The following is a 27,760-nucleotide window of genomic DNA, read 5'->3' as shown; positions in this document are numbered from 1 at the left end:
CGAAGGGCCGAATGGACTACTCCTACACTGTCTATTGTCTATGGTCTAAATCAATGGATCCGTGCTGTTGCATTAGAATATATAAAAGTAATGAAAGCAGTATACAAAAGCTGAGAAGTGGGCTTTCGCTGACATTGGAGAAACTAGTGAAAGAAAGCTGCTACAAAGATTTCATAGAGATACAAAATTTCACGGTTGGTTTACTTAAGGTTAGGAGGGAAATACTTTCCTGTTAGCAGATGGTTCAAGGATCAAGAACACACATTTAAAGTCTTGGGCAAAAGGCGTTAGGGGGATGTAATGGTAAAACCATCATGCAGCATGGAGCTAAGTGCCTGATAGGACGTGTAATCAAAGCCGATTAGAAATGTTTAAAAAAAGTTGTGGATACGTATGTGAGAAAGAAGTGGAAGACACATTGGGGCAGCCACTAGACCTGTTCATAGATAGAGTGTCATGCAACATGGAAGCAGGCCCTTCGACCCAACTTTCCATGCCAACCAAGCTGCCCCATCTACACCGGTCCCACCTGCCTCACAATTGACTCACAATCGCAGAGATTGCATTCAATCCTGACCTGTGAATCTTTGTGATGGAACTTTGCACATTCTCCCTGTGACTGCATAGGTTTGCCCCTATGCTGCAACTGATAAATGAGGGTTGTGTCAGAAGTGCGGTCTTTGAGATATTGCACACAGACCCAGTTTATTTTTTCTCAAGTGGCCATTCATAATTCCATGGAACCAAGTCCATCAGCCAACAAGACATAGGAGCAGAATTAGGCCATTTGGCCCATCGAGTCTACTTCAACATTCAATCATGGCTGATATATTTTTCCCTTGCAACCCCATTCGCCTGCCTTCTCCCCGTAACCTTTGAAGCCTTGATTACATAGATAATCAAGTATCTATAAATAGTAAGATTAAACGAGAACTTACCAGTTCGAAGTTTGATCGTTATTTTATGAGGAGTACGTTGCGGGAATACGTGAAGAACCCCGCCAGGATACATGCGTGTCATTCTTCAAAGCAGCGGTGTGAAATCACAGATAACTGTAATGACTGAACATAGTAAGATTAGAGAAGAAAATACCAGTTGAGTATATGATCAAGGGTGGGAGCGGAGGGCACGTATTCCCTCAACGACTGTACCCTTAGTGCCATGACCAAAGCCATCAGCATGACCGTTTTGTGCGTCAGTCTTTGCAGGGACAGAGCTGTTGCTGGAGACCAATTCCTTAGCAACGTTAGGGCAATACTCATATCCCATTTAGAGAGTACCTGGTTCTTGGGGGATAGATATTAAAAATTCCCCTCATAAGTTTGGTTACCAGGGGTGAGTCCCAACAGAATGACGCTCTGATCCTCGCCATAGATATGTTGATAGGGCACTTCTGGCGCAGTTAATGGCAATGTAACTGAGCCCCTCATCATAATGGAGGCCTGCCAGGAATTCGAGAACAGACGTTATGTTCATCAAACTGTAGGTGATGTTGTTTCTGTGACAATATATCTCCCATTTCCTGATGTATACCAGATATAGTTTTTGGTGGACTGTCTGTGGCCCGCTGAGATAATGTTCAATGTTCGGTCCGCCAGTCCCAGTTGCAGCAGAGGTTTCTTTAGACTCTACAAATTGATAGGTTTGTTGTTTTTGACATAGATGGGTTCCCCTGTTACGGGATGAACCAATAATTTGGTTGTTTCAGGATGGTGATGCATGGTTAAACCCCATGTTGACTATCACAGGGAACCATGGTTAAGTAGGCCAATCGGCACTACCAATTAACAGACGCTGAGTCTTGTTGTATTTTTCGTAATACCCGACTGATGATGCAGAAAAGGAGAGAATGCATAGATAAACAATTGCCCCCTCAATGCAGTGAAAAGCATCTGTCCCTGCTGTCCCAGGGTCTGGTTCCCAAGAAACACAGTTTGGTAACTGGTGATTAAGTCTTATTTTATTGAATTTGCGTGACCTGATGTTTGTCACTGAATTTTGGGGTACCTGGTAGATAAGTAGCTGATATTCCAATATTTTTCTGGATACACCATTACCAAATTGTATTAGTCAGATTGTCACTCTGTAGTCTAACACGCTGGTGATTTATCCCAGAGCAGTATGTCTTTAGGTCATAGAACGCATCCCACAATTCCAGGTAGTTTATGCCCAGTGTCTGTGATAATGATGCCTCCTGTGCCTTTCATCTACCTCCACAGATGGAGATGGAAATTGGTAGTACCCCAACCAAGCGCACTGGCATCAGTTTGTAGCACCACTAAGGGTTTGCTGATAACGATAGGGTTGGAACAATGCCGAATGTTATCCCTCCACCATTTTAATTCCATAAGCTTTGATTGGTGGCTTATTGGTCTGTCGAAATGACCAGTATTAACTTTGAGTGTTTGTATTTTGCCCTTTGTAGATTTTTGGTAATACAAAGGTCCAAATTGTGTGGCTGGAAAGGCAGACACTATATGCCAATTATACTTGCTACCAATCTGATAGACGGTTCACTGATGTCAGTGGGGTTGTTGCAAGCCTCAGTTAAAGACTGTAGCCTTGTCCTTTGGTAAAGTCACCGACATGTGAGCTGTTAATAGTAAACCCCAAATAATCCATTATGTTGGTAGGCGTTAGTTTAGATTTAACTGGATGGATGATAACCCCAGTTTTCACCCAATTGTATGGTGGCTGTTACAGCTAGTTAGGCCAACTCCAAAGTTATGCCCACAATTAGTATGATCATATGATTATGTATTTGGTAGAGCTCTATACTGCCAGGGCTGCCCCATCCAGTTGAATTTATTAAAATAACGTTTGTGATCAGTCCGTGTAGGCACTGAATAGTAAGCATCTTTTAGGTCGATGCTAGCCATGGAGTAGCCTTTGGAAATCAGTCCTTTAGCAGTTACCAGTTCCCATTTTGTACTGAATATATAGTACAATGTAATCCAGCCAATCGTGTTGGGTTTACCCATTACCCTTTTTGTTGGTCAATTCAATGGTATATCCCTGGATACTGCTTAGGATATAAGTGTCTGTAGTTAATATACACCATGTATCCAAAATAGTGTAATCCCCCACCAATGTGTGTATTATCCACTCTTCCTATAATTTGTAAGGGACCAGACCCACCTACCTCCATTGTTACCAGTGGAAGTTTGCTTCTTCTGTGTGGTCTTTGTGGAAGTTGAGGCGCAGGTGTCTGGGTTTGTTTTTGGGTTGGGGGTTTGCGCATCTTCCAGAAAGGCCGGTCTGGGCTATGGTCTAAAAGACCGCTGTCCTGTATAGCTGGCCTTTGAGCTTTAACCAGCTTCCTTGTTCTGCTGGTGGGTGCATAAGGGCTGTCTTTGGCTGTAGGAGATCCTTAATGTTGTCGCCTTTATGAGCCCCAGGGCTTTCCTAAGTCCTGCTCCGACATGTTTCCAGATGCTATTTCCACGACTGGAACATTCAGGGATGGAAAATTAACATTCAGAAATAGATAGATTCCTGATTAGTATAGATGTCAGAGGTTATCGGAAAAAGGCAGGAGAATGGGGTTTGGAGGGTAAGATAGATCAGCCATGATTGAATGGCAGAGTAGACTTGATGGACCGAATGACATAATTCTGCTCCTATCACTTACGATCTTATAACTCTGTCTTTTATTATCCGGTAGGTTATAATGAGACCCCCCCCCCCATATCCTCCTGATCTCAGCAAGTACATGCCGAGAGCCTTCAAATGTTCTTCATATGTTAACCCAATCATCTCCGGGATCATTCTGGTCACAGTTCACAAGAAGAGCAGCGGAAGAGTACATTTCATCTGTCAATATTCATCCCACACAAGTGGACAGTTGAAGTGATAGTAGAATAAATGCTCAGTAGGTTGGTTGGGAGTACAGTTACAATAACATGCAAGTGATAGATGTACACAATACAATGATTTGCATTCTAACTAGATGCTCTTGCCTTGATCAAAATGTGTAATAACCATATAACCATATAACCATAACCATATAACAATTACAGCACGGAAACAGGCCATCTCGGCCCTACAAGTCCGTGCCGAACAACTTTTTTCCCTTAGTCCCACCTGCCTGCACTCATATCATAACCCTCCATTCCCTTCTCATCCATATGCCTATCCAATTTATTTTTAAATGATACCAACGAACCTGCCGCCACCACTTCCACTGGAAGCTCATTCCACACCGCCACCACTCTCTGAGTAAAGAAGTTCCCCCTCATGTTACCCCTAAACTTCAGTCCCTTAATTCTCAAGTCATGTCCCCTTGTTTACATCTTCCCTACTCTCAGTGGGAAAAGCTTTTCCACGTCAACTCTGTCTATCCCTCTCATCATTTTAAAGACCTCTATATCGTCCCCCCTTAACCTTCTGCGCTCCAGAGAATAAAGACCTAACTTATTCAACCTATCTCTGTAACTTAGTTGTTGAAACCCAGGCAACATTCTAGTAAATCTCCTCTGTACTCTCTCTATTTTGTTGACATCCTTCCTATAATTGGGCGACCAAAATTGTACACCATACTCCAGATTTGGTCTCACCAATGCCTTGTACAATTTTAACATTACATCCCAGCTTCTATACTCAATGGTCTGATTTATAAAGGCTAGCATACCAAAAGCTTTCTTTACCACCCTATCTGTATGAGATTCCACCTTCAAGGAACTATGCACGGTTATTCCCAGATCCCTCTGTTCAACTGTATTCTTCAATTCCCTACCATTTATCATGTACGCCCTATTTTGCTTTGTCCTTCCAAGGTGTAGCACCTCACATTTATCAGCATTAAACTCCATCTGCCATCTTTCAGCCCATTTTTCCAAATGGCCTAAATCACTGTAGACTTTGGAAATCCTCTTCATTATCCACAAACACCCCCTATTTTGGTATCATCTGCATACTTACTAATCCAATTCACCACACCTTCGTCCAGATCATTGATGTACATGACAGACAACAAAGGACCCAACACAGATCCCTGAGGCACCCCACTAGTCACCTGCCTCCAACCCGACAAACAGCTATCCACCATTACCCTCTAGCTTCACCCATTCAGCCACTGTTGAATCCATCTTTCTATTCCTGCATTTATACCCAACAGTTTAACCTTCTTAACCAACCTTCCATGAGGAACCTTGTCAAAGGCCTTACTAAAGTCCATATAGACAACATCCACTGCTTTACCCTCGTCAATTTCCCTAGTAACCTCTTCAAAGAATTCAAGAAGATTAGTCAAACATGACCTTCCAGGCACAAATCCATGTTGACTGTTCCTAATCAGACCCTGTTTATCCAGATGCTTATATATATTATCTCTAAGTATCTTTTCCATTACACAGTATGTAAACTCCTGGCCTGTCTTTGACAGGAGCGAGCATTACATTCTGTGTCCCTGGATGGCTGGAGGAGCGTGAGCAGCAATGTTACAAGTCATTTGGCAGCCCTGATGAACATGCTTTGCTTAATTGTCAGGAAGGCCGATCAATTCAGTTTATCATCAAATAAATAATTTCTGCATTTCTTTATTCATTCCCTGACCTCACGAGGGGAGCGATCCCTTGGGGGAAAAGTACAGAGCGTTAGGCATTTTATTTATTGCAAGTAAAGCAATTACTGAGAGTGGATGTAAGACTAATGCATTTAAAGTAGCATGATTCTGTGATCCTAATGAAGGCATCTAAAATTAAAGGCACATTTAGGGCAGGAGGAAGTTGTTCAGCCCATCAAGAGTGGACTATCCTTTTGAAACATCAATCGTAGACTGGTTCCATTGTCGAGCGCCCCCATTTTTCCTGTTTAGGAAATAGTTTAGTTTAATTTGGAGGTATAGCGGGGAAACAGGTCCTTCAGCTCACTGAGTGTGCCAACCAACAATCACCCACACACTAGTTCTATCTTACACACTAGGGACAATTTGCAGGTCAAGTAACTTATAAACCCTTCACATCTTTGGAGTGTGTGAGGAAGCCTTAGCATGCAGAGAAAACCCACGCAGTCACAGGGAGAACGTACAAACTCTGTATAGATAGCCCTCGTCATCGGGATTGAACCTGGGTCACTGGTGCCTCAAGGCAGCAACTCGACTGCTGTGACACTGTGTCATACAAAAGTAAACCGGAAGAGAGAGGGATGTCACGTGGATGTACTAGCATTTGTTTGGTCCTTCCGACAGTGGTCATTTTTGGATTTAATCAGAACAGGGATTTAAAGGGGACACAAACACGAGGACATAGCTACAAAATAAGGGACTGGTCGTTTATAACTGAGGTGTGCAGAAATGTCTTTTTCCAGAGGATAGTGAGTGTTATGGTCTCTCTGCCTCTGCGATGGTGGTCTCCAGATCATTAGGTCTATTTAAGGTGGAGATAAATAAATGCTTGAAAGATTGAGGCATTGAGGGTTATGGGGAACTGGCAGAGAAGAGGAGTTGAGGGCAGCATAGATCAACCATGATCATATGAATGGTGGGGCAGGCTTGAGGAGCTTGGTGACCTACTCCTCCTCCTGCTCTTGTGGGTTTTTGTGACATGTTCACTGACTATTCTCTGCACTTTCAAAGACAGGGATTGAGTAGTGCTTTAGAAACACTATTTAAGGCTTGTACTCGGTTACAGGACTTCACTTGCTGTACTTGCAGTAACGTAGCCCGGAGCTCTCCAAAATTTACTTTCAAAGACAGCCTCCTAATTTCACGCTCGATGCTGGCTGAATGTCCCTTCGGCGAAGCTGAGTTTGTGGTCCTTATGAGGACATGGTCAAGGGGGATCAGGTTTTTGATGGGTGAAGTAGCTAACTGTGCTCCAGGGAAGTTTCCTTAAAGCCACCTGAGCTCAACCTTGAGGAGGAATCAATCACTTACTGGAATGTATTTGGGAAGAGATACCTTATACATTCACTTACTGAAATGCATCCGGAAAGGGAGAGGGAGATGAGAGATGGGGGCAGCAAGTAAATGTGTGTCTTAAGAAAATAATGCAAATGATCACAGGAGACATAGTGACTGCAGATGCTATATTCTTTTGTGCTGGTGGGACTCAGTAGACTGCGTGGCATCTGTTTTGAATGGCTGGTGAAGAAGCGCCCTGATCCGAATCAGTTGGGGCACACTTTAAAGATGCTGCCTGGCCTGCTGAATTCCTCCAGCACTTTGCTTTTTTTAGTGCATATGATCACTGTCTTTTCCAAACAAATTTTGCATTATGAAGTCTTACAACGTAGAAACAAGTCTTTCAGCCAATGCAAATAAGAAAATCATCATTTGACACAAGTCTTGTTCTTTCTAATTATGAATTTCCTCATCTCCAACTATTAACGCTGCGCTTTTCACCAGCTAAAGTTCTGGTTTCAGTTGGATGTTTTTGCACACCACATAGAAACATAGAAAATAGGTGCTGGAGAAGGCCATTCAGCCCTTCGAGTCAGCACCGCCATTCAATAAGATCATGGCTGATCATCCAGAATCAGTACACCGTTCCCGCTTTCTCCTCATATCCCATGATTCCATTAGCCCTAAGAGCTATTATATCCAACTCTCTCCTGAATACATCCAGTGAATTGGCCTCCACTGCCGTCTGTGGCAGAGAATTCCACAGATTTCACAACTCTCTGGGTGAAGACGTTTTTCCTCATCTCAGTCCTAACTGGCCTACCCCTTATTCTTAAACTGTGACCCCTGGTTTCTGGACTCCCCCAACATTGGGAACATTTTTCCTACATCTAGCCTGTCCAATCCCTTAATAATTTTATATGTTCTATAAGCTCTCCTCTCATCCTTCTAAATTCCAGTGAATATAAGCCCAGTCAATCCATTCTTTCATCATATGTCAGTCCCGCCATCCCAGGAATTAACCTGGTGAATCTACACAACACTCCCTCAATAGCAAGAATGAACATCCCTCATTGAACTGATTCATAACTCAAGCACCTGATCCTGACCTTTGATGTTGTGTGCAGTGTTTCTTTTCTCCCAAACTATATATTGGTTTATTACTTGACCACTGTAGATCACTGCTAGTGTTTTGATGACATGGGAATCAAGGGTAATTTATAGTAATATAAGGGGAGAATAGCGGGTTGAGTGATAAGTGGTGGAACGGGAATGCTCTGAGAGCTGGCATAGCTTTGATGGGCTGAACAGTCTTCTGTGTCCTAAAGAATTATAAGAAGACAGTGATTCATTCCTACCTCCCTATGTTAACCCAGTGGTCAACCCAATTATGTTGCATGGTTGTGATTAACCCAATTATGTTGCCCAATATGGCTTTTGCATATTTCAGCCAATCGCATATCCATTGACTTGCCTCCACACTTTAACTGATAATTAAAATATTATGTAGGATCTAGGGAGATGATCTAGAAATGGGAAATGTCAATTTTGGATCTTTCAATCTTGAAATAGGAAGTTTCCCCTGTTGATTTAAAGGGTCCATGTAAGACATTCCTATTATAAACAATAGTCCAAGGTTTCTCTTGAAGGAAACACAATAAAGGTTTCTTCTAGGTAAAGATGAAGAAAATAATTTTTAACAACAATAAATGAAAAGATCCTTTATCATTTCACCTGAAGAGTATTGGCTCAAGGTTTTAAGGTGATTTATTTCAATATCACCATTTATTTTCAACAGAAGTGTACCCTGTGTTGGAAAAAAAAACACAAACCCAATTCCAGATCCCAGATATTACATATGCTCATCCCTTCCTTATTTGCTGAACACCCACTTAGAATTTGTAGTGTACACTCCAGTTTAAAAAAAAAACACTTATCTGAAAGGACTTATTTTCCCTGACTGTTAAAACATAGAAAAATAGGTGCAGTTGTAGGCAATTTGGCCCTGCAAGCCAGCACGGCCATTCAATATGATCATGGCTGATCATCTAAAATCAGCACCCCATTCCTGCTTTCTTGCCTATATCCCTTGATTCCTTTAGCCCTTAGAGCTAAATCTAACTATCTCGAAAACATCCAGTGAATTGGCCTGCACTGCCTTCTGTTGCAGAGAATTCCACAGATTCACAACTCGGTGAAGATTTTTTTCCTCATCTCAGTCCTAAATGGCCTGCCCCTTATTCTTAAACTTTGAGCCCTGGTTGTGGACTCCCTCAACATCAGCATTTTCTTTCCTACATCTAGCCTCTCCAAACTTTAAGAATTGTATATGTTTCTATAAGATTCCCTCTCATCCTTCTAAATTCCAGTGAATACAAGCCCAGTCGATCCATTCTTTCATCATGTCACCCAGTTGACCGATTCTTTCGTCACATAAAGATAAAATGTGAAGCAGTAAATCTTGTGGAGTAGTTTTTGCTGATCACTCAATGATTGATGATATTGCCTGTTAGTAATACAATGTGAATGAAGTACCTGACAGCTCAAAAAGTAGACCATCAAGAAATAGCGCTTTAGTTCAACTGTTGTATGAACAAAACTATATTTAAACATGACACACTGATGTCCTCTACCACTAAGAAAATAATTGTTTCTATTCACTAATACATGGTCAGCTAGGTAAAGCATGCAGTTGTTACTTAACCACCATGTCTATCCGTTCAGAGCCCAGACCACTTAAGACAAGAACTTTGAAAATATCTCTCTGCTTCGGAGTAAGCAAAAGATTATGTGAAAATTAATAAGGGTATGATTAATACACGGACTGTTACAGGGAATAACATTGTTAACCCCAACGTAATCCTCAATTACTTATGCAAAATCCTATTACAGAAAAGAAAGTAAATAGTCTCTGGTCATTAGCAAATCCACACGAACATATTAATCTCAGATTAAAAATAAGAATAAATTAGTCCATATTTATAAGATAACCTACAGACCTGCAGTCAGTTTCAAAGAGACAAGGCATTGCAATTTAACTCGTAATTGGCCATCAGGAGACACAAGGAACTGCAAATGCTGGAATTTTGCATTGAACACTAAGTGCTGGAGTAAATCAGAGGGTCAGGCAACATCTCTGGAAGACATGGATAGGCCGATCTGATGCTGCCTCTCCCGCTGTGTTAGTTCAACACTTTGTGTTCTCGTAATTGACCAAGTTGTCTTTCTTGATGAAAGGTACACAAAAATGCTGGAGAAACTCAGCGGGTGCAGCAGCATCTATGGAGCGAAGGAAATAGGCGATGTTTCGGGCCAAAACCCTTCTTCAGACTCTCTTGATGATATTGTTTTGACTTCTGATTATTCCTCAAAACAGACAATGTCGTAATTTCCTATTCTGCAAGAATTATGGCTGAATTTGCTTCTTGATCCCTTTTCAATTAGCAGCAACTATCACATGCAAGGACAAATTTCATTCAGACTGAAAGGTCTGAATGACAATAAAGGAAATTCAAATGCTTGATATTTCATTGTCATCCTGTTAGAAACACTTAAATGGCATAGCTAAGATTTACTTTCCCATTTTTGTAAGAATCATTAGTCCCACATATCACAGGGCCAGATTTTCACAATTTTTATTTTAGAGATATACAGTAGCCTGGAAACAGGCCTTTTGTGCCACTGAGTCCACATTAACCACCATCTCCCATTTACGCTAGTTCTATGTTATCCTACTTTCACATCCGCTTCATACATACTGGGGACAATTTACAGAGGGCAATTAACCTACAAGTCTGCATGTCTTTGGGATGTGGGAGGAAACTCAAGCTCTTGGAGGAAACCCACATGGTCACAGGGCGAACATGCAAATTCTGCACACATAGCACCCGAGATTTGGATCAAACCTGGTTCTCTGGCATTGTGAGGCAGCAGGATTACCAGATGTGCCATCGTACCACCCTAAAGTGGCTCCCTAACTAAGTTTGTTCATATTCATAGCCTCAACAATTCATGACCTCAACAGATAAATGTTGAAAATGACCCTTCCGTTATTTAAAATATTATCAAGAATAATCTGACGCAAAGGAGGTCATTCATCCATGCGTGTTCCAACAAGAACAATCCTATCTACTCCATCCCACAACTCTTTCCCTAAAGTCTTGGTATTATTGCTTTCAAATGCCCACCTCACTCTCTCTGTTACTATTTTCACCCAACCTTACTGGCAATGAGCTGTAGATGGTATTAACCTTCTTGATAAGGATGTTTTCTCTCACATTCCTTTTGTATATATTGCTCAACATTTTAAATCTGTTCCCCTGTTCCTTGAACCATCTGCTAGTGTGAACAACTCCCCTCACTTTGCCGTCATCATGACCTTCTACAGATATGTCAAATCCCCTCACAAATTTCCAAGGTGAGAGAACAACCCCGACTTCTACTGCAGACAGAAGGGACCACAGCTGCTGGAGTCTGGAGCCTAAAACAAACTGCTGCAGTCTGAGTAAGGGTTTTGACCCAAAACATCTCCTACCCATTCACTCCACAGAAGCTGCTTGACCTGCTGAGTTACTCCAGCACTTTGTGTTTTGTGGCAAAAACTCAATGTGTCAGGCAGCACCTGTGAAGGAAAATGGACTGTTGATGTTTATATTCAGTCCATACAAAAGCTCTCAACCCGAAACGTTGACTGTCCATTTCGGTCCACAAATATTGCCTGACTCATGGAGTTCCTCCGCTGGTATTTTGCTCTTGGCGCTCCTGTCTAACGTTGCTAAAGTCCTTCATCTCCAAAAACAAGCTTGTAAAATGTTATTGTATCCTCTCTGGGAACTCTAAAGAATGAAGATAAAATGCAAACTCTCTCTCTAATATCTTTCAATGTAATATTTGCTACCATTCAGTCACTCAGATCTGAAGAAATAAACTATTATTTTGACTTCAGAATTTTTATCAAGCACAGTGGATATAAAATTCCCTTGGTGTTATACTTATAATTAGCACGTTCACCAGTGAGATGTCAGGTGTTTATGAATGAAAGGATTAAGCAGAGTTAATGAGAGATATAGTACAGTAACGAGCCCTTTTGCCAACTGTGTACATGCTGACCATCATTTATACTAATCCTACCTTAATGTCAATTTTGATTCTCCCTGCATTATCATCAGCTCCTCCTAGATTCTACCATGCCCCTAAAGGTAGTTCACCAATTAACTTATGCGTCTATGGGATGTGAGAGGAAACTGATGCACCTGGAGCAAACCCACATGGTCACAGGGAGAACGTGTAAACTCCACACAGAGAGAGCACTGGGTGACAGGATTAAACCCAGGTTGCAGTTGCAAGTTAGTAGCTCTACTAGTGGTGCTAGCATGCTGTCTGTTCCTGTTTGTTTTAATTAAAGCAGAATGGGTCTGCGATTCACCCAGTCAGCCTGACCTTGGTTCAATCATTAGTTTGCACACTACATGCAAATGTAAAACATTACTTGGTCCCATGTCATTAATGCACAATTCTCTTTCATTCTGCTGTTTTTCAGGTGATGTTCCTCTTGGTCCCAGAGGTTTAGCCGAAGCAACAGAAATGTGCACTCAAGAATGCTTGGTCCTCGGGCACTCAGACAACTGTTGGATGCCTCCTGGTCTTGGTTCCTACCAGCAGCTCAAATCACCCCTCTCCACATTTGGATCGCAGAAGGAATGGATCAAGAAGGATAAGTTGGTAAATGGTCACGCGCTTTCAAGGACCTGGAAAGAAGATGGCAACAGAGGGCAGTTCAATGACAGGAAGCTGATCGGTTATGGTGACGGGCAATATACCAGTGGGAATCCAATGACAGATATTCCTCTAGCGAGCCTGAAGTCTTACAAACAGGCACCATCATCCCTGGAGACAGCTAAAGAACATCAACTATGAAGAGTACTTTCCCATTCTCTAGCTATTAACTCATATCGGCCTGGTTGTAGGCTATAGTGGTAGAATATGCTAATCCTATGTGTCTGAATTCTGTGTTACGGGTAGGACTTTAGACCACTGTTGCAGCAAGTACTTGAAGTCGTCTGTGTTTTAGGAACCTTGGAGTTTGATAATTCTGTAGTCTACTCGATGTAAACTCACATCCAAAAAGGACAGAGCTAAACTTTGCGATGGAGTAACTGGGCCTGGTCACCCCACCGGAACTGCATCTCAGACAGAAACAAACGGTGGGCCTATTCGCGACCTTGGAGGCACTGAAAAACCAATATGAAACAAGCGAAGCAGAAATTGTGGAGGAAAATAAAATGCTGCTTTTAATTGAGACCGATTGCTGCTGATGTATGTAATGAGAAAGGAAAAAAAAAATCAAAATGGGAGCAAGATCAATCACAACCACAAACTGGACAATCCAACTTTAAGTGATCCAAGCGAACATTAAAAGTGTTTGTAAATAGGAAAAACTCATCAGTAAACCCTATTTTATGAAACTATATTCTCCCCAAACTGTAGCAAAAGACTGTGGTTTCCCTCCGCAACCCCCTCCCCTCACATCTCTTTGTCTGCATCCTCTTTGGGGTTTCTTTTAAGCTTCATGTAGCTGAATTCCTGGTGAAAGTGGTTGAGTGTTTGTAATCCGTCCAACAGCACTGCTTCCACGCTCACAGAATGTTTTAATGTGTTGTGCCTTCATTATGTACTAGAACATAATACTAGTTGTCATAGGGGTCGACTAAGACTCTAATTTCTAGCTCTCTGTATATTTGTTCTATGCCTGGCAGGTACCAGCAACGTTTAGTTCAGAATGAGGAAATCTTCAATGTAGCTTTTAACAGCATGTTTAAGCAAATGAGAATCAATGCTTCGTTTTCTTTTTGATTTTAAAATTCAGCAGTCTGGGCATGGTAAGCCAATTTAACAATTTGATAGATAGCATGTTTTTTGCAGAAATGGATGATTTGCTTTCAAACACATTCCAATAGAGGTACACTGAGCGAAAACAAGTGAAATAGCAACCAAAAAAAAAAGAAAAACTAAATAAAAAAAGTGGCAACCAAAAAAAAATAATCTCACATCAGTGCTCATTTTAGAAACATTGCTGTCCCTGTTTTTTGGGATTCATTTCCGAACATTCCTAGAATGATGTAAAATCATGAATGGGGAAGCAGGGAGCGTACATAATTAAAAGTTGCATTTGATTTAAACTGGATAGTACAAGATCAACGAGAGACTGCTTTGTAACATGACTCAGTAATCCATTTATACCTGTTATTTATATCTATTGTTATTTATTTTGATACATATAGCGTACTTTTTGAAGTTTTTATATAGAGAAAATTGAAGGCCGTCATTGAGTGCAATGGGTCAATACATAAATTTGACACAAGGATCATATATTAATTACAAAGATTATTTTAAGGTGACATATTTTACCAATGGAATTTACAAAATATAAAGCATTACAAATACAGGAGTATTTAGTACGCTGTATATATTACAATTGAATAACATTTTCACTGATGTATTTAAAATTTCCCATTACTTCAATCTTATAGTTGTTGATTTTCCTGAGAGATTTTATTTCTGTGTACTACTGTTCAACAAATAACATCTTTAATGTAACCATACAAAGGAATAATTGAAGAATATTTTTAAACTTAGGATACTTGTCAGGTAAAATACATTTTTTCTTAGAACATGTGTTGATAAAATATCCACGGAATATAAGTCACATGTAACTGAACATTAGGGTTCAACTCTGAGGGTGTTTCTGATACTGAGCTTTGAAAAGTTAGCATGTTAATATGAAGTTGACAATGGATTTATGTGAAAAACAGTGTAAAAAGGTTTGCTGCAGCTTTAACTGTCATATGCTGAAAACATTTTTGAAACCCTTTGTGATTCAATGCAAATGCAAAACAATCGCATTTTTGAAAGTGCCGTTCACAACCTCAGTTTATTCAATTGCCAACACCATTCCCCACTCCAAATCTCTTTCCAACCAATGATTTTTTTATTGAAGTCCAGTTATTGTCACAATGTAGACAAAGGTAAAATCCAACCTTTACACAGCCATGTGTGGATAGCCATTGACTGTCTTTTTGTTCAAATTGACATTGGGTTGAGGAATGAAATGCTGGACAGAGTGCCAAGGAGAGCCAAGGATCCTCCGAGGACATTGAGTCATTGCTGTGGATACTTCTGTGATGACCAAAGCAGCTGCTAAATGGCCTGATCTCTGTGCGGGTTTGGTGATTGGACAAGTTTCTGATGGCCTGCATTACTACCTATCATCGAGATTGAGGGCATAACAACGTATCCATGTGTATGTGCTGGGTGCATATGTACCAGAATAGGGCTTTAGCCCACAACCTTCTGGGTTAAAACAAATAACTAGGTGGATGAAGCTGAAATCTGATGCTTGCTGGCCTCCACAGGTAGAATTTTATCCTTCAGATAAGTCAAGCTGTTTGTTTTTGAAGACCTACAACATGTTTTTAATCTATTCATTGCCTCAGGTGAAGTTCCTTGAAACGATGTGCATTCTTTCACCACAGTTCGAGGGCATTTTTCTGCAGAAACTTGGCTCTGTCATATCGGATGGTTGGCATTTAAGTTTTCACTTGTCATTTGTTTTAATTGAAATCAATTGGTTTGAATTTCAAGAATAGAGGTCTATACATCTATTCAACTAATAGACATGCATCTAATTATAAAATGCCCGGTTTAGCATACATAACCGAGGATGAATTTGAAACATTGACTCTTCCCTACAGCTTCCCACATCCTTCGTATGGAGGCTAAAACGGAGGGAGATTGTCACAATAAATCATCTGATGTCCTGCTCCTCCAAGGTTTTTGGAAGGGTTTCGGGAGTTGGTGGCAAGAACAGGAGAAAGAAGTAGGCCGAAAGGCCTGGTGCAATTTGAAGATGCAAGATCGACAGAGAGTATAAGATGCATTTGTGGTTCTTTTTTTTGCACACTACTGCAAAATCTCAGGAGTGTACTCCTGTGTCGATCCACAGTAGAGTCCAGCAGAGGGGGAGCAATATTTGGCTTTAAATAAACTAAATAATAATGATTTTAAAAAGCCAAAAAAAAACCTTTGAATGGGAAAATACTTTAACTTTGGGTGTGCATCCCTACTGGTCATCTGTATGCAATGAAGGAAAAGTCCTGTAAGACAGGATTGTGATACCATATATAAATATATATATATAAATATATATACACTATTTAAATATGCATTTACTTACATGCTGAGCACTAGAAGAGAATCCAAGAGTCACTTATTTGTGCTTGTGCATAGCACGGAAAGATTGTCCATGTTTTCAGTTTTGACAGTCAACGTATTATACTTTCTGTAAGCAGTTCATGTGTCTTTGATTTTGTTGAAATGTTATGACGTGGGTCATGGCTGACCTGTTTAGTCACAGTAAAGTCCGTCAGTTTGCAAGAAGTGTTTAGATGACGATGGCAAAATATATGACAGTTACCCTTGTTACCGCATTGTTGGTTCAGCGTCATTAACAGTTATTCTGCTCTGCAATAAGTGTTTGGCATTCTGTAGTGTGCTGTGTAAATTCACCACTAGAACTGAATCCGAGTACAATGGTTCACATTAAACCTTGTTATTCTTCAAGTTTCTGGTAGTCTGGCTATTAATCATCTACTCCTGAGACCTTTAACATCACGGACTATTTGTTTATTGCCGTGATGAACAACAGACTTCTCGTTGTTTTGTTCCAAAATGGTTGGTTACCCATCTTAGACATAAACTGTTGACAAGGAAAACAAGAAAGGATGTTCTGAGAAACTTTTCAGGTTAAGTTAATAAAAAATCTCGCAATGAGAAAAGTGTATCATCTAGCCTATATTCTGATATTAAAATCAACTAGGATATTGCAATGTGCAAATTAATAAATATGACCACTCATTACATAGAAGGGCAACTTTAGTTGACCACATACTTAAGTCCATCCACTCGCATTATCCCTTCAGGTCAAATTCCAGGTCAATTATTCAAAGATTTAACTTTTTCAAAGAGTAACATGTAACATTAACCTTGGATTCACCACCCACTGGATTCACCACCCACTGGATTTCAAGCAAGAATGTTACCGGTTATATAAAGGTGAGTCTCATGGTGCTAAGTGGTCCCTATGGACAGAACTATATCCTTAGGGGAATTCACTCTCTTGCTTCTGGTGACTGCTGATCCTTTATTGTCTATTTCACAGCTTGGGTGAACTCCCTTGAAAGGATGTATTAAATGTGCTGTTAAAGAAGGAACTGCCGATGCTGGAAAATTGAACGTACACAAAAAAGCTGGAGAAACTCAGCGGGTGCAGCAGCATCTACGGAGCGAAGGAGATAGGCAACGTTTCGGGCCGAAACCCTTCTTCAGACATGCTGTTGCTACAGTTGAAAGAGACCACCTTTCTGTCACTTGGCTGTTATTCATTCTTGAAGTCAACATGTAATCCCCATGTAACACTCATATCAGCATTCAGATTTACACTTTTCAATTGGCTAGAGAAATCAACATTTTAAGACTATGACATTAACATTTCTGATTCTGTCTTATTCAACTGGATTAGGAAAACGCAAAGCAAATGTTTGAAAAGGCTAAAGTATGAGGGGGCAAAAATAATGATCTTGAAACAAATGAAGAAGCAGATGAGAAAGAAAAAATCATGTTGGATGTGTTATTTTATTTTTTTTCTACATGATTTAAATGCTCTTATAAGCATTCAACAAATATTGAGCAACGCATTCAACAAGGTTCCACATGGTAGGCTGCTAAGGGAGGTTAGTTTGCATGGAATCCAAGGAGAAATAGCTGAATGGATAGAAGATTGGCTTCATGGAAGGAAGCAGAGGATGATGGTGGTAGGTAGCTTCTCGGACTGGAGGCCTGTGACTAGTGGTGCACCTTGGGTTCGCTGCTGGGCCCGTTACTGTTTGTCATCTATATCTATGATTTGGATGAGAACATGCATGGCAAGATTAGCAAGTTTGCAGATGAAACGGAAGTGGATGGGCTTGCAGATAGTGAAGATGGTTGAGAAAAATTGCAGCAGGATCTTGGCCAATTGGCCAGGTGGGCCGAGGAATGGTTGATGGAATTTAATACAGATAAATGTCAGGTGTTGCATTTTAGGACGTCTAACATGAACAGGACATACACAGTGATTGGTAGGGCTCTGGGGAGTGTTGCAGAGCAGAGGGATCTAGGAGTGCAGATGCATGGTTCCTTGAAGGTGGAGTCACAGGTAGATAGGGTGATCAAAAAGGTGTTTGGCACATTGGCCTTTATCAGTCAGAGTATTGAGTATAGAAGTTGGGAGGTCATGTTGCAGTTGTATAAGACATTTGTGAGGCCACATGTAGAGTATTGCAGTCAGTTCTGAGCACCATGTTATAGGAAAGCTGCTGTTAAGCTGGAAAGCAATGAAAATTGCTTTCATTGCATTCCAATGAAAGCAAACCTGGCAAAGCCTTACAAAGCTTGTAGGATTTTGCCAGGGCTAGAAAACCCTCTAGCCCTGGCAAAGCCCTACAAGGATGTTGCCAGGGCTAGAGGGTCTGAGCTATAGGGAGAGGTTGCGTAATCATAGAAATATAGAAAATAGGTACAGGAGTAGGCCATTCGGCCTTCTGAGCCAACACCGACATTTAAAATGATCATGGCTGATCATCCAAATCAGTACCCCATTCCTGATTTCTTCCCATTTTCCTTGATTCCGTTAGTCCAAGAGCTATATCTAACCTTCTTGAATACATCAGTTGGATGGGTCTCTAATTCTTGGAGCGCAGGAGGATGAGGGGTGATCATATTAAGGTGCATAAAATCAGCAGAGGAATAGATTGCGTAGATGTCCAGAGTGTCTTGCCCAGAGTAGGTAAATCGAGGACAAGAGCACCTATGTTAAAGGTGAAAGGAAAAGATTTAATGGGAATCTGAGGGGTAACTTTTTCACACAAAGAATATTAGGTGAAACAAGCTGCCAGAGGAGGTAGTTGAAGCAGGGACTATCCAAACATTTAAGAAACAGTTAAACAATTACATGGATAGGACAGGTTAGGAGAGATATGGACCAAACACGACCAGGTGGGACTAGTGTAGCTGGGACATGTTGGCTGGTGTGGGCAAGTTGGACTGAAGGGGCTGTTTCCACATTGCATCACTCTATGACTCTATAACATGGAACTGGAGTTTTCGTTGTGAAATTATTGTTGGTATTCTGAGGATATGTCTACTTTAAAATCACAGTGTAGAGGCTCATATAAAACCAACTGTGCCATGTTTTAAGCCTGGCCAGGTTTAATTCTCTATCCTCTGTAGTCACCGTTTAATCAACTATTTAAAAGAGATACGAATGTGCTTTTCAAAAACATTATAGATGTTCATACAAATGGTAGTTCTTCATAATCAAGTTTTAAAGAAGTTGCAATGGAGAGATGATCTCTATCAACAGAAGCCAAAAGAATGGCACACAAATACAACAATTAATCAGGTACAGTTCTTTGAGATGCATTCTTGTACACTATAAAGAAGAGATTTTGACAATTTGTTTTATTAATTAGGTACACTGTGAAATCAAAGTAACTATGACACATAAGTTAGCTATTCAGTCCAGAGGAATGATGTCAAATCCCACCAGCTCCCTTCTTTCTCCACAGCTGTGGATTTTTTTTTGTCTCTTACATTCCACTAATTTCCTTTGATATTTTTGCCTTTGCCAAGATGCTGAGCCATAATTTGCAACAGGCAATTACATACCAGCACTTATTTTGCAAGATATGGGAGGAAATTTCAGAACTTTCAGAAGGCTTTAGACAAGGTCCCACATAAGAGATTAGTATACAAACTTACAGCACATGGCATTGGGGGTTCAGTATTGATATGGATAGAGAACTGGTTGGCAAACAGGAAGCAAAGAGTAGGAGTAAACGGGTCCTTTTCACAATGGCAGGCAGTGACTAGTGACGTACCGCAAGGCTCAGTTCTGGGACCCCAGCTATTTATGATATATATTAATGATTTGGATGAGGGAATTGAATGCAACATCTCCAAGTTGGCAGATGACACGAAGCTGGGGGGCAGTGTTAGCTGTGTGAAGGATGCTAGGAGGCTGCAAGGTGACTTGGATAGGCTGGGGGTGAGTGGGCAAATGCATGGCAGATGCAGTATAATGTGGATAAATGTGAGGTTATCCACTTTGGTGGCAAAAACAGGAAAGTACATTACTATCTGAATGGTGGCCGATTAGGAAAGGGGGAGATGCAACGAGACCTGGGTGTCATGGTACATCAGTCATTAAAAGTAGGCATGCAGGTGCAGCAGGCAGTGAAAAAGGCGAATGGTATGTTAGCATTCATAGCAAAATAATTTGAGTATAGGAACAGGGAGGTTCTACTGCAGTTGTACAGGGTCTTGGTGAGACCACACCTGGAGTATTGAGTACAGTTTTGGTCTCATAATCTGAGGAAAGACATTCTTGCCATATATGGAGTACAGAAGAGGTTCACCAGACTGATTCCTGGGATGTCAGGACTTTCATATGAAGAAAGACTGGATAGACTTGGTTTGTACTCGCTAGAATTTAGAAGATTGAGGAGGGACCTTATAGAAACTTACAAAATTTTTAAGGGGTTGGACAGGTTAGATGCAGGAAGATTGTTCCCGATGTTGGGGAAGTCCAGAACAAGGGGTCACAGTTTAAGGATAAGGGGGAACTCTTTTAGGACCGAGATGAGGAAAACATTTTTCACACAGAGTGGTGAATCTCTGGAATTCTCTCCTACAGAAGGTAGTTGAGGCCAGTCCATTGGCTATATTTAAGAGGGAGTTAGATGTGGTCCTTGTGGCTAAAGGGATCAGGGGCTATGGAGAGAAGGCAGGTACGGGGATACTGAGTTGGATGATCAGCCATGATCATATTGAATGGCGGTGCAGGCTCGAAGGGCCGAATGGCCTACTCCTGCACCTATTTTCTATGTTTCTATGTTTCTATGAAATGAGAACATTCTTCAGAAACCCACATGGTCATATTGCGCCTGAGGTCAGGATGAGAGCATATACCTTGAACAGCGAGGCAGCAGGGCTGACGTACACACCATAATACCACACTTAGCTTATCTTTGCAAAATTACAAAGCAGACAACGAAAATAGACAAACTTAATCTAGCTCCTTAATCAGCATCTGTGGATGGAAATACACTGATGACATTGCGGGTGGAGACCCTTCTTCAGACACATCCCAATTCCTTCCACTGATGCTGCTTTGCCTACTAAATTCCTCCAGCAGTTTGATTTTTTGCTCTGGATTCCAGTATCTGCAATTTCTTGTGTCTTGATCTCACTCCAATGAAAGCAAACGTCAATGTTATCAATGCACATACTACATTCATGTTTATCGTAGGGGTAGACAAAAGTCTGTTCTGCTTAAATCTACAATAAATAACCTCAAGAGTTCAGAGGGCAAGCTGTCCTAAATGTCCTGACCTGCATGGAAATAAGTCACCAGTTTGAGAATGTATTTTGAAGACAGTCATGATGGAACTTCAGCCAAAGCTTCTCATTGACCCCACGTCTCTTTTCCAGCTTTCTCCTTCATCACAGACCAAAAAACTTGTCTATACATTCCCTGCTGCCTGACCCGTTGAGTTCATCCAACACTTTGTTTTGTGCTCAGTGTTAATTGTTTGTGGGAATTAAATGAAAATTGGGAAGGTTGAGTTAAATTTAAATGGAACCGAGTTAGTCCAACCTGGATTGCTGCGATCAATCTTGGTTTCTATTTTATGGAACAATATATATATATATATATATATATATATATATATATATATATATATATAATGGACAATGTAAGATGATTTACTGAGATGAAACAAGAAGTGTGAGGTTATGTCCATCAAGAGAGAATAGCCTGGAGTCTTTTTCATGTTAACAAAATGGAAGGATAGTCTGGTAGGTTTATTTATAAATTCTGAAATAATTGATAGGGAATAAAAATAAAATAAAAGTAAAAGCAAATAAAATAAAACCGGGTGGCACAGTGGTGGAGCAGTAGAGCTTACAGCGTCCGCGACCCAGGTTCAATCCTGACTATGGGCGCTTGTTTTTACGCAGTTTGTACATTACCCCCATGAATTGCATTTTCACTGAGATCTTCGATTTTGGCCCACACTTCAAAGACGTACAGGTTTGTAGGCTAATTGGATTGGTATAAATGTAAAATTGTCCCTGGTAATGTTTATGTGCAGGGATCGCTGGTCGGTGGCCGAAGGGCCTGGTTCCATGCTGTATCTCTAAAACCAAAATGATCCCATAAGCCTTCAAAAAATATCTTTCAGTAATGTCATATCCAATCCTTTTCCTCAATTCTTTCTTGCACAATCCCTATAACCCCCGATTCAGAATTCCTAGCCCTCTACATTATAGAATTCCAAGGACTGACGATTTATTCTCAAGGACTGAGATTTGTCTCATCTCAAGGTAAGGCTTACTTCTTACTTTGAGACTATGATCCTGATCCAAAACTCTCCAGGAACTCCAGGGTGAGCAATGAGCTTCCCCGCATCCCCTATGTCGAAGCCTCCGAAAATCAAATTACTTTCTATTCGTCTCAACCTCTCTGAGTATTGGCCAAGTTTAACCAATCCCACATTGAAGAACAATCTCGCATCCTTGAAAATAATCACAGAATCTATGTTTGATACTTTTATGAAATTATTGCAGATATTTGGGAGGCACACAAAAGGATTTGAATTCAGTGAATTTCAACTGACTCAAAAAGAGAGCTGATGAAGATTCAACCCCTTAACCTGGCATGGTTTTGACTACCTGTTCTACTTTAAAACATTTTTTTAGAGCTGCAACGTGGAAACGGGCCGTTCGGTCCACCGATCCACGCCGACCAGCGACCCCAGTGCATTAACGCTATCCTACACACACTAGGGACAATTTTACATTTATACCAAGCCAATTAACCTACAAACCTATACATCTTTGTAGTCTTTGGACTATTGAAACATATAAGATTATTAAAGGTTTGGACACCCTAGAGGCAGAAAACATGTCCCCGATGTTGGGGGAGTCCAGAACCAGGGTTCACCGTTTCAGAATAAGGAGTAAGCCATTTAGAATGGAGACGAGGAAACACTTTTTCTCACAGAGACTGGTGAGTCTGTGGAATTCTGTGGCTCAGAGGGTGGTGGAGGCAGGTTCTCTGGATGCTTTCAAGAGAGAGCTAGATAGGGCTCTTAAAAATAGCGGAGTCAGTGTATATGCGGAGAAGGCAGGAACGGGATACTGATTTGGGATGATCAGCCATGATCACATTGAATGGCATTGCTGACTCGAAGGGCTAAATGGCCTACTCCTGCATCTATTGTCTATTGTCTATTGACAGAGTTGTTCAGGCACAGCCAACTTGGAAAGTTTGGAGTGTAGTAGCTCTGGCACAATGATGTTGAATGCAGAGCTAAAATCAACAAACAAAATCCTCACATAGGTCACCTGGCGGTCTAGGTGCTGGAGGATGAAGTGCAGGCCCATCCTCATTCTCCCCATCCCCCTTCTCATTATACGTTCTCCCCATGACCTGCATTTGTTTTCTCTGATATCTTCGGTTTCCTCCCACTCTCCAAAGGCATACAGGTTTGTAGGCTAATTGGCTTCGTATAAAAATGTAATTGGTTAATGTGCGGGGATAGTGTTAACATGTGGCGATCTCTAATCATCGTGGACTCATTGAGCCGAAGGGCCTGTTTCTGCGCTATATCTCTAAGCTAAGTGCTATTCAATATCTGCACCGGTTTCTAAGGTCTGAGAGCCTTTGTGGAAGGAAGATTAGGTGCTGTGGAAATTTTTTAAACTCATTTTTCAGGATCTGGGCTTCAATGGCAAAGCCTAAATTTCTTCCTCGCCCTAATTGCCCTTGAGAATTGCCTGGTTGTTGTGTTTCTGGTGAAGGTGCTCCCACAGTGCTGTTATGTAGTGAGTTCCACGATTTTGACCCAGAGATGATGAAGTAAGTACATGTTTTCAAATCAGGATGTTATGCAGCATGGAGCATTTTGGAAGTTGCTGTCAGATTTGCCTGGCAGGTAACTGCAGTAGGTTTTGCAGAAGATATGCATTGTAGCTATTGTGCATTAGCTGTGAAGGAAATAATTGTTTTGGGTGGTTCACGGGGGTTCCAATCAAGTGGCAGCATTGTCGTGGCTGTTGTCGAGTTTCTGGAGAATTCATGCAGCTCTCAACAGGAACTAGAACACACAGAGAGAGGGTCTGCAATCAACAACATCAACAAAATGAATTGTTCAGTGATTGGAAGTGACATTCCTTGGAATCATTGGTGAATTGACTCCTGGACAGTCATGAGTTTGAGCTCATTGCAAGGAGAGAAAAGCAAGGATATTCTAGTATTGGTTTAAACTTAAGGTGGCTGTGATCTCTCAAGCAGAACTGAAGTAATTTCACTTTTGTATCCTGGGGAGGACCTGCAACAATCTTTAGTTGTATTTCATTTTTTAGTTTTAGTTTCAAAGATACAGCGCAGTGAAAAGGCCCTTCAGCCCACCGAGTCCACACCAACCCGCGATCCCCGCTCGTTAAAACTATCCTACACGCACGAGGGACGATTTTTACCTGTGCATCGTTGGAGTGTGACCTGACGCAGGTCACAAGGAAAAGGTACGAATTCCATACAGATAGCAGCCTTGGTCAAGATTGAACACGGGTATCCAGGGCTGTAAAGGAGTAGCTCAACCGCCACGTCACCGCGACACCCCTTGTTGCGTACAAAAAAAAATCCCTAGTTGGAACTTCTGCATGAATAATTCTAATCACATTACCAAGCCATTAGAAATGTGGACGAGTGCAGCTCCTATTCCACAAAATTACTATATAAGTGCGAGCTGTGTTTGCCATGTGTGCTGTGTGGCAATCATTGATGCCGTGCCTTTTCCCTAGTAGTAGGTCTGGCTCGCCCGCTGCAGAGCCAGGGAAAAGGTCCACAAGCCACGGGGTCTTGCTCTGCTCATCCCCGAGGGCTGGAGAGGAGGGTAATGAGATTCAAGATAGTGGAACCAAGATAGTGGAAACAAGGGCCAGTAAATGGAACCGGGGTCTTGCCTCACACACCCTCAAAGTGCTCTTGATGCTGAAGTCGGCTGGGGGAGGCGTCCCTGAGGCATTAAGTCTGAACGAGGTGGCTGGATGAGGCCATGGATGACGGTTCATTGGCCGATGCGCGGATCCAGATTGAAGTGACAGCAGAGGTGGCTGCTGGAGGCCCTGCAGCAGCCTGGGTCTCGACTAGAATGAGTGCCTCCCCAAGAGACCAAGCATGAGGAACGGATTCTACCTGCAGCGGCAGGGAGAGGCAGAGTAGCTGTGGATGACACCAATGGCCTTGCTTGGTGCAATTCCGAGTTTGGACAGCAGGGCTTTATGGCCAGATTAAGGGTCTGCATTTACAGTTTTACAACTTAAACTTGGAAATGGCAAAACCTGACAACTCTTGTATATTGCCTCAATTTGTTATTCCTATACACTAGTACTTAATCTAAGATTGTGCTCATGTGTAGTAATACTTACTGACCTGTATGCAAAATAACATTTCACTGCACCTCGGTACATGTGACAATAAAGTACCAATGAACCAGAACCAGAAATCCATGATCTCATGTCTCCATCTCTTGGTACCTGCAACATTGCAACTTATAAGGTGCAGTTTGGCACTGGAAATAAAGTGGGTGCAATTACAGCAAAGTAATATCAGTCTGCTAAAATTGCCATGCAAAGGTTAATGTTAATTCAAATCATAGTTATCTTTCTCACTACCTTAAAAATATCCAGGGTCAGAGAAATCTCTAGACACTCATCTTAAGCGGGTTTTATAATTTACTGGCTAATACCTGACAAGTGAAAAAAAAAAATGTTCAGCTCTGAAACTGTTCATTAGTCAGAGCAAAGTGCTGGATATTGTGCATCATTTACTCCGAGCCATAAACAAGTGCTGAGTTTTCAAAGCTAAATGTTATTTTTCCTCTCATAAACTCTTCTTGAGGGCTCATTTTAAAACAAATGCATCTCATAAAAAGAGCCAGCAACAAAAAATACGAGTACTTTTGGTGGCACAGCGGCACAGCAGTAGAGTTGCTGCCTTACAGTGCCAGAGATCCAGATACAATCCTGATCTCAAGTACTGTTTGTACAGAGTTTGTATTCTCCCTGTGACCACGTGAATTTTCTTCAGGTGCTCAGGTTTCCTTCCACACACCAAATACATACAGGTTTGTAGGTTAATTTGCTTTGGTAAAATTGTAAATTGTCCCAAGTATGTGTAGGATAGTGCTAGTGTACGGGGGCGATCGCTGGTTGACACAGACTCAGTGGGCCGAAGGGCCTGTTTCCATGTTATTTATATGAAGTGTCCCATTGAAACCTATCCATTTGCAGAAAGAGATGGCAACTACTTTTTGTGACTATAGAAGAGGCATTTGGTGGGCTTGCACACGTTCATTTTTTATAATTTTTCAATACTGCCCATGCACTGTAAGAGAATTCCCAGCTAGCTGATGAGGCTGGCAGGTGAAGTTTCATTTTGATTGGGCTGATGGCAATGAAGGAAACTATTTGAGACACGATCCACAACTCACAATGCAGGTGCACCTTAATGAAGAGGGCAATAATTACAGATGATTGTGTTCAGTCATTTGTCAGCTGCAATCAGTTTCCATCTGATTCAACTCTGCTAACCTATGCGAAGAAATGAGCTCCAGTTGAACTTTTGAATTTTCTTGTTTCTAGCTCTTTTTGTGAGATGCCTTTGTTTTAAAATTAGCCATCAAGAAGGCTTTAATCTGAACTCTGGTTTCATCATGGATTGCTGATGTTTTAGCAAGTTGGCAGTTGCCCTTTATATCTTGTTGAAGAGTAATTAATTATCTGCCGACTCATCTGGTTCTGTACGTCCTCTGGCTTCCCATGATGTGTTGTGCAAAGGCAGAGATCCACTTAAAGGCAGATGGCTGGTGCTACAATTGCTGTTGATGTCTCCTTAATAACGTTCTCTTGCAACTTGACAGCATGACCTGTTGACTATCCAAAGTTGGCTGCTCCAAGCGATTCTTGTTGGTGCCAACTTCAGGTTCTCAATCAAGAAAAATAGGAAAGACACAAAGTGCTGGAGTAGCTCAACTTTGAAGGGGCTCAACTTGTAACGTCACCGATCCATGTTCTCCAGAGATGCCGCTTGACCTATTGAAATACCTCAGGTCTTTATGACTTTCCTTGATAAGCCAGCATCAGCAGGTCCTTGTTTCTACAATTTAAAAAAATGTTTTGGAATCATTGTAATTCGCTCTCTGAGAAAACTGTGGAAGTTGAGTTATTGAACATGTTCAAGATAGATGGATTTTCAGTTTGTTGATGAGTTGAGGATTTAAGGAGCAGACAATAAATATCGTAGAGTCAAAGAGTTATACAGCATGGAAACAGGTTCTGCAGCTCAACTCAACTCACACATGCCAGCAACGTTTTCTATCTGAGCTAATCCAATTAGCCTGTGTTTGTCCCATTTCCCTATAAACTCTCAACCATTTCAATCCATGCTTGTCGAAATACCTTGTAAATGATACAATCGTATCTGCCTCTCCAGCTTCCTCTGGCAGCTCGTTCCATATACACATTATCCTTTGTGTGACAAAGTCATACCCCAGGTTCCTTACAATTATTTTTCTCCTCACCCTAAAACTATGGCCTCTAGCATTAGGCCCTCTTACATTCTGCTCATCCCATCAAGCAGGTCTGATTATTGGAGAATGAAAGCACTGTGAGAACATCCTTCCTAATCAACTTTCAGATGCAGCGTGCACAATTGTTCATCACATGGATCACACGAATCAACAGCTGATAACCCCC

The 27,760-nt window shown here is 41.3% G+C and overlaps 1 protein-coding gene across 1 annotated transcript in view; it reads left to right on the top strand.

Moving 5' to 3' along the window:
• The window catches only part of LOC129697948 (protocadherin-9), a 756,718-nt gene extending 740,028 nt beyond the window's left edge, over positions 1-16,690 (top strand). Inside the window, exon 3 of the mRNA XM_055636692.1 lies at positions 12,381-16,690. Within this exon, the coding sequence (XP_055492667.1) occupies positions 12,381-12,757 (377 nt within the window). The 3' untranslated portion in view covers positions 12,758-16,690. The remainder of the gene's footprint in view (positions 1-12,380) is intronic.
• Positions 16,691-27,760: the final 11,070 nt, after the last annotated feature.

The sequence above is a fragment of the Leucoraja erinacea genome, chromosome 6 (genome assembly GCF_028641065.1).
Source record: "Leucoraja erinacea ecotype New England chromosome 6, Leri_hhj_1, whole genome shotgun sequence".
NCBI lineage: Eukaryota > Metazoa > Chordata > Chondrichthyes > Rajiformes > Rajidae > Leucoraja > Leucoraja erinaceus.
The sequence above is the reverse complement of the archived record's forward strand: the minus strand, read 5'-3'. Positions and strand labels throughout refer to the sequence as shown.